Raw genomic sequence first — 11,578 nt, 5'->3', positions numbered from 1 at the left:
AAAATAACTTTGGGATATTCTCCATTTTTGTTTTTTTGGTTGAAAAAGAAAAGTGCAGGAATTTCATCATCAAATCTTATAGTGGTTTAAAAAAAAAAGGTTTTGGTTGCTGGGTTACACCATACACCGATTAGAAGCTGACAAGGGCAATAAATATACAATAGGGCCTATGGCGTTCCCCAAACGTGAGCCTCGCATAGGCGAGCACATAGTCTTTCCACTGCTTGGGGCCATAAAAGCATTCACTGAAGTCTTTCACACAAGTTCCGACAGGTTAAACCTAGATAACACAAGGCTGACACCATTCCCTTGGTAAACATCCTTCACTAGGGAGGACATTCCAGTGAACACAGCGAGGATACAGCTGCTGTTGTTGTTGTTGTACCTGCAAAGTCAGTGGGCAGGTTGAGCTCGGGGTAACAGTAGCACCAGTACCAGGCGTGCCCTCCTATGAGCAGCCCGCCGCCCTCCATCACAAAGTCCTGCATCTCCTGTGCCTTCTCGTCACAGTACGCCGTGGACACGAACACACTCAGGTCATCGGTGAAGTCTGCGTTGCGACAGCTCAGCCCCGACGGGCCGTAGAGGAGGGGGAGGTCCGGCAGTGACGGGTGGACTCCGACCACGCCTTCCCTGCCCTGGTCCAGCCACCGGAGGGCATTGTGCCATAAAGGAACCAACTCCTGTTGGAGTACAGCACAAATTGTTGCCTTTGTTAAAGGCTCCGTCCACAGACGATGGGCCCTCAGTAATGTGGCCGGCTTCACTTGTGCCCTGGACATATTCCTAAGCGGAAAGACCCAGCCTCTAGTCTCCATATGGCTAGGCGGATTACTGGCTCTGAACCACAATTCATGACACTGAGTGGCAAATTCATGCGGGAACGTGATACTTTGAGAATATGTGTATATATATGTGTGTGTGTCATATTTTACTTTTCATTTAATTGTACTTGAAGGAAAATCTGGATTTTCTTGAGAATAAAGTGAATAGCGGACCACTTACACCAATAAGGTAAACATCAACTAAAATGGTAAACTTTCTGCATTGGTCTTTGGCCGACCTTTTTTCTCTTTTGAAATCATACACATGTGATAACATCTTAAATGTTAACAAACCAACCTGTTGGCCAAACAATCCTTCGTGCGTGACACATAGGACCCGCCCCCTGCCATAGTATGCCCCCGCTAGGAAGGGGAATATCGGAAAGGCAAGATGGCCGTGGACCTGAATCTCAGAGCACTCGTTCTTTAAGCTGAACCCGGACACGCCCTCCAGGAGAACCCTCAAGTCGTCCGCAAAGTTAATCCTGTAGTTAGAGAGAAGGGGAAGGACTAATGACCACACACACATATATATATACAGTATACTGTATAGATTTCCCATGGTAACACTCAGTATAGACATATATAATAGGGATCGACCAAATTTTTTAGGGCTGATACCGATACCGCCTTAGCCGACGACCGATACGACGATACCGATTTTCTTGAGCCGATGTTTGGATCCGATACTGCTTTTGCTCCCTCGATTTACATCATAAAAATGACACGATGATGATAACAAATGTTACACGTCTCAATTTAAAAAATACATGTAAAAAACGCAAATATAGGCTGATAATATTGGTCGATCACTAATATATATATATATATATACTGTGTATGGATATATAAATATATAACACAAAATCTTCTATGAAAAGGTTACTGCTGTCTTTTGTCATTTAGAAAGGGTTTTGCTATGAGACAGTTTGAGACCTTTTAGTTTAGTTTTCATTTCCTTTTTCGGTCGGCTCTACTCACGGATCTGGATTCCAACCGCAAGGAATCGGTGGGAAAATAGAAAGACAGCCGGCCTCCGCATGGCGCTCAGAGAAGTACACCCCGGCCACGCTGGTGACCTGGTTCCCCGGGAAGGCCTTCAGAACGTTCTCCCTGGGGTGCTGTCCAGCCCAGGACCAGGCCTGCCCCGCGATCAACAGCCCCCCTCCGGCTTTCAGAAACTCCGTCAGGGACTTCACATCAGGAGCCGTGCTGTAGGCGTCCACCACGTACACCCCCACCCCCAGGTCTCGGCGGAAGCCCCCCACCACCTGGCCGTGGAAAACGGTTTCCCCGAGGTTATCCGCCACCGGCTTGCAGCCCTGGTGAACACCAACCAGGGGGTTTTCAGATCCGTCCCCTCTGAGCCAGGCGAGGGCGTTCTCCACCAGAGCGGGCAAGGCGCTCAGGTAGCTCTCGTGACCCAGGACGACCACGCGTCCACGGCCGAAGCGGGAGGCGGCCATCAGAACCTGGCCGTGGGCGTTCATGGCCAGAGGGAAGGCGTGGTCTCCGATCAGGTGCAGCGAGGAAGGGACGGCGTTGCCCCTCAAGTCCAGCTCCTGCAGTCCTCTCGTGAGACTGGAATAGGCCCGCTGGTTGTCAAATCCGATTTGTGGGCCGGCCATGGTTTAGGCGGAGTGAGGCTCTGAATCCGACCGATGGGGACAGGATGCAGGATAACTTTCAGCGAGGATGTAGGACTCTTTGAAGTGTAATATGATCTAGATTATACAATGTTGTAAGCTGCTGTGTGAGAAACACTTTTGGAAAGATGCTGTTGTCACATTTCCGGTATTGGGGAATAGTATTTTTAAAGAATGCAATATTTGACCACAGCAGTTGAGCTGTCCTTTACAGGCTATAGGCTATTTGGAAGTGTATACTGTTCATAATATATGTCATAAGAAATCACAGAAACACCGACAATGTGGCTGGGTTGGTTGCAAATGTGGGTTGAACCAGTAATGTTTTGTTTAAAACAGGTTACACCTGCTGCAGTAAATACCAATATTTGGATGTAGTAAATACGAGGTTACTGAGTTGGACCGTGCGTCCTATCTCATCACATGAAGTCTATTGCCTATCCAATTAGATTACGCAGTATACAAAAGATCACTGATCTTTGACCTAGGCTCCTCAAATTCCGTTTAATTATCTTGCCTGACACAATAATAATAATATCAGAATTAAAAAATGTATAGTAAAGCTAAAATGACAGTTGTAAAATCGACATTCGTACGTAAAAGATAAAACAAACAATTTACCCACAACCCTATAGCATCTATGGCGGTGAATCTTCCGAAAAAGTTGTCGGTGGATTGTAGGCCTACTTTGAAACAGCCCACTTCAAAAAGACTGAATGACCGAACGAGTCTGTAGCAGAAGAGTAGAAGCGATCAGAGCGAAGGTCTTTAGGTACATAGAGGCGACGGCTTGCCCTAGGTTGGGCGGTGGGGCCTGGGAGGAGCTAAACACGTTGGACTGAAGAACTGGATCTCTGCGTTTTTGTTTAACCGGACCCTAGAAATAATTGCGGCATAATAAATGTGTAATTGTGTTAACCTTACTGTATGCCCACTATCTAGCCTTCTCTTTACATGCGTTTTGGGAGATTACGTCAGTTGTAAGAATGATGTCATTGTTGCAGATGAAGGGTCATTAATAGGCATGGGGATGCTCTGGTATTAATTGAGGCTGCAATAGCAAACGTTGAAATGGATATGCAGTGAACATTTGCCAGAATTTGCAGTTTTGTTATGGTTAAACTTTAAATAAAGTTTTAGGATTTTTTTAAATTTGTTTCAGAGTGGCAAGAATATTTGTTATTATAACAATGAGCTGTGTGGACAGCTCGTTCTAGACAAATCATGGGCAAAAACACACATAATTAATGCCATGAATAGAGAATTCATTATTGAACGTTTGAGCAATAATTTTATAACGTTCATTTATTCAGTAGGACTAATACCAAACCACGGATTCAAGAAGATGAGCAGATACCAGTAAGCTGATAGTGCGAGCAATCTGTATAGAATTAAACTCCGAAGCGATGTCTCGTGGTGCCCGTTCATGTGGGTAGATCGGGGGGAGGGCTTGGAGGGGGACACACCCCCGGGTCTCTCCTGACTGAGACACACCCATCTCATAAGACCTCGGTGTCAGGGGCGCAGATGGGATTTTTGAACTGGGGGGGACCAAGCTGTCAGCAAATGATTTCAACTCAATAAGTTATTTTTGTGTAATTTGGGCTTTAACTAGCGCTCAAGTAGTTACTTTCGTAATAGCCTATGGGCCAATAGTTTCATCATATATAGCCATATATGATGAAACTGTTATTTGTCTGGAATGCCAATCATCCACAAAAACGTCATGCCCTGGGCAAAATATGTTTTATTTAAACATTTGTGTATACACTCAGAAGTGTAAACAACATATTTACATAAATGAAAAAAAAAAGCCAAACAAATTTGCTGTCTAATAAGTATGTAAAGTGTATAGTAATGAGAAGACTCACTGAAGGACCCAAAAACATCTCTCCTCCTTTCATTACCCTGAACATACTGCTGTCTGTCCAGTCTGTCAAGCCTCTCTTGGTGAATATGGCACACAGCAATGCCATTGGGTCTTTTTTGCGTCATGGTCTATTCATAATATTGTAATGACCACGGAAGAGGCAGTGAATGAAGTATTGGGCCTCATGTACAAAGCTTGCTTACGCACAAAAAAGCTGCAAGCAACTTCTCACGCAAACGTTCGGATGTACAAAGACTGACTTGACGTGAGAAAGTGCGGTTCTCCACGCAAACTAAATGCCTGGCTTACGCACATTTCTGCTGCATTTTGTCAGTTGGCGGCACATAGAGGCAATGCAGCGCAACAACATTAAGCCTACGCGATCACGAGTCATGAAGTAGCCTAATATTGCAATATGAGGCGAGTTCAAAGTGGATTTGAACGTCGGAATGCGTGATCTTAAATGTGCTTCAATCATGCGTTATTGTTGTCGAGACGCATAATGTGACACTGTTGTTAGGCTAAACTTAAACAGACCCATAAAACTAAATTGTCAATATTGCAATTAAAAGGAAGCCCCAGCAATATTATTTTCAGTGATTGCTTGTTTATTAAACGATACATATTTTCCGGACCACGCATGACATATGATCTCTCTTCACACATTTGTTGTGAAATTCTTGACTGCTATTGATTCTTGACTGATATTATTATCTGATGTTGAGTGGAGTAAGCACAAGCCATTGTTACTTAAAATCAATCCATCAATGAACCAGTCGGCCAATTTCGAATTATGTACATATTATTGACACATTGGGTGTATGGATACAACCTATCGTCGTCACTTTGCATCCAAATAAATGAGAATATAAAAGCATGCGCAAAATGTGGCAATAATCGATAGGTTGACAATGGCAGTGTTGGCCTTGTTAGAAGATGGTCGCATTCAAAATTAACGGGTGTTCCGCGACTATTATGATTTTTTGGTCAAAAAGGAGCCGATCCCAAATCACAGCTGCCACCCTTTGCTCAAATAGGGCGAGCTCCCAGACTCCGCCCCGCTGCGCTCTGACCCACGCTTCTCCGGTAGGCAGAGACCTTTCTTTTTACGTCCACCTTGACGTCCGACCACTTTTTTTTATGTCAGCCACAGTTCGGCTTTCCGCCCCAACCTCATTGACCGACTTGGCAACGTTTTCCCACGCCAGTTTTTTGCTTTTGGTGCTGATTCCGGAGGAAAGAGAGCCAAACAAGATCTTATTTCTGGCCTCTACCTCCGAAATCAGCGCCTCCACCTCGCATTCACTAAAGTTATTTTTTCTTCCTTTCTCCATGTTCTCCTTTCTCCTAACGAGCGCACTACTGCAGGCCTATTTATACGAATTAGCATATTAAATGAGGGAGGAGACTGTGTGTAGAGACGGGCTCGTGCATGTGCGCTCAATTTCACGTTAATTGGGATGTACAAAGAGAATCTGCGTGAAATCGTGCTTACGCAAGGATTGATACATCCGGATTTATTTGTGCGCAGCAGCTTTCCAGATTTTGGCGTCCGCAAAGTTTTAGTCAGAAATCCACGCAAGTCTTTGTACATGAGGCCCCTGCTGTTCATTGGTCAGAATCGTTCTTTCTGGTCCCTGTGTGATTGATCCGGTTTGAAGCGGTGACGGTTGGTTCTGGTCCGTTTCAGGCGGTCATCGAGGAGGTACTGGAGGAGAGCCCATACTATGAAGGGACAGGAGCCAGGTGAGGTAGCCTAGGGTCAGAGAGGTCAAGGTCATCAACACATGTCCACTAGCCCTCCCCTCTGACCCTAGGGTCAAAGGTCAAGGTCATCAGCACATGTCCACTAGCCCTCCCCTCTGACCCTAGGGTCAAAGGTCAAGGTCATCAACACATGTTCACTAGCCCTCCCTTCTGACCCTAGGCTCAGAGAGGTCAAGGTCATCAACACATGTTCACTAGCCCTCCCAAGAAGTTCACACCGCTCTGTTTAAAAGAGAACAAGCTCAATTTATAATTATTATTTGAATAATTACTATTATTAGTATTTTGATATGAAATGCAATCTATATATTTTTTTTTTTTTGGGGGGGGGGGATGTACTGATTCCTTTGATTAAATAAATACAATCAATTCGTTTTTTTTATTTTTTGTCCATGCATTGTGTAACAGGCAATAAATGTCTTGAATGAAGAATTGGAATGAATGATGAATTGGGTGTGACTGTACGGATATTTGATGTATGACTATAATGTCATCGCCTTGTTTTTGTTTGTATAAAATATGTACAGATATAGATTTAATACATGTAAATGTTTGACTAATATATTGGAACACTGTTCAAATATACAATATAATATAATAATATTAAAGTAACAATATAATGTGTTCTTTTATTAATGTCATTTGAAACATTTAGTGTCATTTGGATTTCTGTACGTTTTGATAAGTTCATCACTTTGACAATAAATATATGAGCTGATTGATTTTATTATTTTTTATGCCGTTATAGCATTTCAATTATGTGAATAAACAAAAGCAACTATAAAGACTTTCATAGTTGCATAATTTGCCCAAATGTTGTAATTTGCATATTTAAGTTAAGTAAGTTGTGTTCTATTTTTTATGTTCTATAATAGTAATTGTATCAATACAGTTATAGTTAATTAGTTATGTTACACATTAGGCTTTTTTTTTTTTTTTTTTCATCAAAAGGGAATACACCATCATACGGTGTAATTTCATACTTCAATCAGCATACAATTCCTGGTAGTAACAGTATTCCTCTACTCCATATGGTTTTAAACCACACTCACACATCCACATAATATATACCATTTATTCCCACTCATCCACATATCGTTCACCTTTTAAACACACAAACCCAAACACACACCCACAGTTTGTAACCCAAACCCACCCACCCACTCCCACTCCCGCTCAACACACACACACACACACACACACACACACACACACACACACACACACACACACACACACACACACACACACACACACACACACACACACACACACACACCCACACACACACACACACACACACACACACACACACACACACACACACATATCTATGGCGGCGCACACCTGCATGTAGTTCCGCTGATTATTCGCTGATTATTTCGCGGGTCTCGGTGCGGATCGCGCTGCGTCTCCATTGAGCCTCACTGTGCTGCTGCTCGCGCTCCGTCAGCTGTTGGCTCCACCACATCAAACAGGTTAGATTGAAAAAGACGCTGAGCCGTCTCCATTACATGGTTAATATTGACGTTATTTTAGTAGTTTAACCGAAACATGGTTAGAAACGTCCGGTTCAAGTTATAAAAGTAACTAATGATCCGTCTGGTCCTTTGTTTTCCAGGTTGACCGTCGAGTTAACGAACACTTTTTGAAGTAAAACGGCCCGCTACATCCGGACCTGCTGTGAGTAGGACACTTATTTATAATTTGTCTTAATTGTTTTTTACTCTAGGCCTACTTGATAAGTTGAATAGGCTAATAGTAGTTCTGGATCTATATCGTCGTAAGCTGTTTTTAATTGAGTTAATTGACAATGACTCCGCACTCGGTTACCGTCGTAGTTAGATGGGAAAAATAACTTATTTTAATAACTTATTTGGATTTATTGGATTAATCACTAATTCACACACACACACACACACACACACACACACACTCACACTCACACACACACACACACACACACACACACACACAAGCCGTAAAACTAATCTCGTTGCGCTCCTTCACAGCTCAAGAAGAAGAAACAGATTCTGTGAGTATCACGATCGAACCAAGAAGAAGAAACTGCGAACTGTAAGTCACAACATTTTCTTTTAATGTTGTGGGGCTGACAGCGTTTAGTTTGAACTGGTTCTCAGGCCCCGCCCCACGTAGGCCCTGCCCCGCCCCACGTAGGCCCTGCCCCGCCCCACGGAGGCCCTGCCCCGCCCCACGGAGGCCCTGCCCCGCCCCACGTAGGCCCTGCCACGCCCCACGTAGGCCCTGCCACGCCCCACGTAGGCCCTGCCACGCCCCACGTAGACCCTGCCACGCCCCACGTAGGCCCTGCCACGCCCCACGTAGGCCCTGCCACGCCCCACGTAGGCCTTGCCCCCCTCTCTGGCCCTGATCTTTCAGTCTCTCTCGCTCTTGCTCTCGCTCTCTCTTCCCCCCCCGTTCTCATGCCTCTCATTCGTCCCTAGAAGATACTTTATCCGTCCACTTTCCTACTACGTACCTCATCATTGCATCACATCCCATGTGTGTTGTCCTACTGATAAGGGTGTGTGACTGACTGACCAGCGATGCATGCGAGGGTTCTGCGCTGTTTGAGGCCTTCAGTTGTGTAGACGTTCCCCCTCAGGGGAAACCTAGTGTTTAAGAGGCCGTTGTCACGTTAGTTACATGAACTGGAACGTCCTTCAGGATGGCGACAGGGACTCCTCAAGGAGACACACCAGGGGCGAGATGTGAGGGCTGTCCCTCTCAGCAACTAGAACCCAACCTGGTTCCTGCACCTGAGAACCACGGCGCACGTTCCAATGTTTCCCTCCGTACGCCTTGAAGCCCTAGCCCCCCCACCAGTGGTCTCTCTGTCAAACCCACCACTGGTCTCTCTCTCAAGGACCTACAAACCCGCCGCTGGTCTCGTCAAACCCGCCACTGGTCTCTCGTCAAACCCACCACTGGTCTCTTGTCTCTCAAAGACCTACAAACCCAGTGCTGGTCTCTCCGTCAAACCCACCACTGGTCTCAACATCAAACCCACCATTGGTCTCTCTTCTCTCAAAGACCTACAAACCCACCGCTGGTCTCTCCGTCAAACCCACCGCTGGTCTCTCCGTCAAACCCACCGCTGGTCTCTCCGTCAAACCCACCACTGGTCTCTCCATCAAACTCACCATTGGTCTCTTCTCTCAAAGACCTACAAACCCACCGCTGGTCTCTCCGTCAAACCCACCGCTGGTCTCTCCGTCAAACCCACCGCTGGTCTCTCCGTCAAACCCACCGCTGGTCTCTCCGTCAAACCCACCGCTGGTCTCTCCGTCAAACCCACCGCTGGTCTCTCCGTCAAACCCACCACTGGTCTCTCCATCAAACCCACCATTGGTCTCTCTTCTCTCAAAGACCTACAAACCACCACTGGTTTCTCCTCTCAAAGACCAACAAACCCTCCACTGGTCTCTCATCTCTCAAAGACCTACAAACCCAGCACTGGTCTCTCCGTCAAACCCACCATTGGTCTTTCTTCTCTCAAAGACCTACAAACCCACCATTGGTCTCTCTTCTCTCAAAGACCTACAAACCCACCACTGGTTTCTCTTCTCTCAAAGACCTACAAACCCACCACTGGTTTCTCCTCTCAAAGACCTACAAACCCTCCACTGGTCTCTCATCTCTCAAAGACCTACAAACCCAGCACTGGTCTCTCCGTCAAACCCGCCACTGGTCTCGTCTCTCAAAGACCTACAAACCCAGCACTGGTCTCTGTCAAAACCTCCACTGATCTCTCTCAAAGACCTACAAACCCTCCACTGGTCTCTCCTCAAAGACCTACAAAACCTCCACTGGTCTCTCCGTCAAACCCGCCACTGGTCTCTCAAAGACCTACAAACCCAGCACTAGTCTCTCCGTCAAACCCTCCACTGGTCTCGTCTCTCAAAGACCTACAAAGCCACCGCTGGTCTGTCAAACCCTCCACTGGTCTCTCCTCTTGTTTGGCTTTGTATTCCTTTGAGTATTGTCATTGTTTGTGTAAATACACAATCTAATAACTGCAAAAAAAGAGGTGTGATCTTTAACCTGGTACTGGTCAATCTTTGCATGTCATGGGGTACTAAGTGTGTGAGGGGAAATCTTTGCATGGCATGGGGCATTACTTCATGTGAGGGGCAATATTTAACCTGGCATGGGGCACTAAGTGTGAGCGGGGCAATCTTTAACCTGATACTGGGCACTACATGTGTGAGGGGAAATTTTTCTACTTCTACTTGGCTTGTATTACCTGAACATTTTAATTTTCAGCTATAGGAGGATGCTACTCTTCTTGAAACACCCTTGAGTGTCATTTGATCGGATGTTTCTGATGACTCAAGTCTGTGGCCTAAATCAAAGGATAACAAAGTGGGTGTTCAATACAGCAAGAGCCTGGAGCGATCTAGCATCTGGATCTCAATTCGACCCTTCTACACACTGGACAGGATGACTTGAGTGTCATGCAGCTTGGACTGTAGTGTGACTGAATCATGCAAACAATGGGAAGCGACAATGGCTACTTGGTACAATGGATGATGGACTAACGGCATTCCGAATGGACAGAATCGGATGAAGATGAAAGATGAACATTCTGCAACGTGGCTTCCCTACCTAACCTCAACATGATGGACTGCTGGCAAGCCCTCTGGATCTCCTGTACTCCTGCCCTGAGATCCAAGTATTTCTCGGGCTGAATCGGAAACCATCTTGGAAACATCCCAACTAGCGTCCCTGTCGAGCTGCAGTTGTGCTCTTCTTCAGAAGAGGTGAAGAAAGCCTCACTGGGGCTTCAAGGTCTATGAAGAGGAACGTTGAAATGTGCGCCATGATTCTCTCCTGTAAGAGCTGTTGTATTCTAGTCGCCGAGAGGGGGAGCCTCACGTCCTACCCTTTGGCGTTTCTCCTTGGGGAGTCCCTGTCACGGTCTTGACGGACGTTCCAGGTCATGTAACTGATGTCACAACAGCCTTTTGAAAACTTGGTTTCTCCTGAGGGGGAACCTCTACAGAACTGTAGGCGTCAGATGGCACAGTATCCCAGCATGCATCTCTGGTCACTCAGCTCACACCCTGATCAGTAAGGCAACACTCATGCGATGTGCATGCAATGTTTTAGAGAGTAGTAAGGAAGTAGACAAAAGGCATGAGAACAGTTTGTTATTTTGTACTGTTGTCAGCCTTGTTTATGGGTGGGAATTATTTGCTAAATGGGGGGGATATGAAATGTATAGTCAATTATTTGTACATGAACCAACAGCAACAAACTACTAGATCTGCTCAAGGTAAGTCTGTTGGCTGTATTTTGCAACAAGACGACCAAAGCACCCAAGATCTCCATCGTCGTTCCAGCTCAAGGTAAGGGGCTCCTGCAGGCGGGTTGGTAGTTAGATTCGAGACCACGATGTGCACGGGTCTATAAAGATGCTGTCTGACTTCACAGGATCTCCTGGACCA

At 45.7% G+C, this 11,578-nt stretch overlaps 3 protein-coding genes across 3 annotated transcripts in view; 1 reads left to right on the top strand and 2 right to left on the bottom strand.

Annotated features, from left to right (window-relative positions):
• LOC311341752 (TRPM8 channel-associated factor homolog) overlaps window positions 1-2,452 on the bottom strand; it is a gene marked incomplete at both ends in the record, with an annotated part of 7,658 nt that extends 5,206 nt beyond the window's left edge. Inside the window, 3 exons of the mRNA XM_084466549.1 lie at window positions 386-683; window positions 1,123-1,309; window positions 1,806-2,452. Coding sequence (XP_084322675.1) covers window positions 386-683; window positions 1,123-1,309; window positions 1,806-2,452 — 1,132 coding nt within the window. The remainder of the gene's footprint in view (window positions 1-385; window positions 684-1,122; window positions 1,310-1,805) is intronic.
• The window catches only part of LOC311341747 (uncharacterized protein), a gene marked incomplete at its 5' end in the record, with an annotated part of 386,212 nt that overhangs the window by 269,361 nt on the left and 105,273 nt on the right, over window positions 1-11,578 (top strand).
• The window catches only part of LOC311341753 (uncharacterized protein), a 361,346-nt gene that overhangs the window by 277,289 nt on the left and 72,479 nt on the right, over window positions 1-11,578 (bottom strand). The window lies entirely within an intron of this gene.

The sequence above is a fragment of the Micromesistius poutassou genome (genome assembly GCF_964030765.1).
Source record: "Micromesistius poutassou genome assembly, chromosome: 4".
NCBI classification, from domain to species: Eukaryota; Metazoa; Chordata; class Actinopteri; order Gadiformes; family Gadidae; genus Micromesistius; species Micromesistius poutassou.
This window is presented reverse-complemented; position numbering and strand designations above follow the sequence as displayed.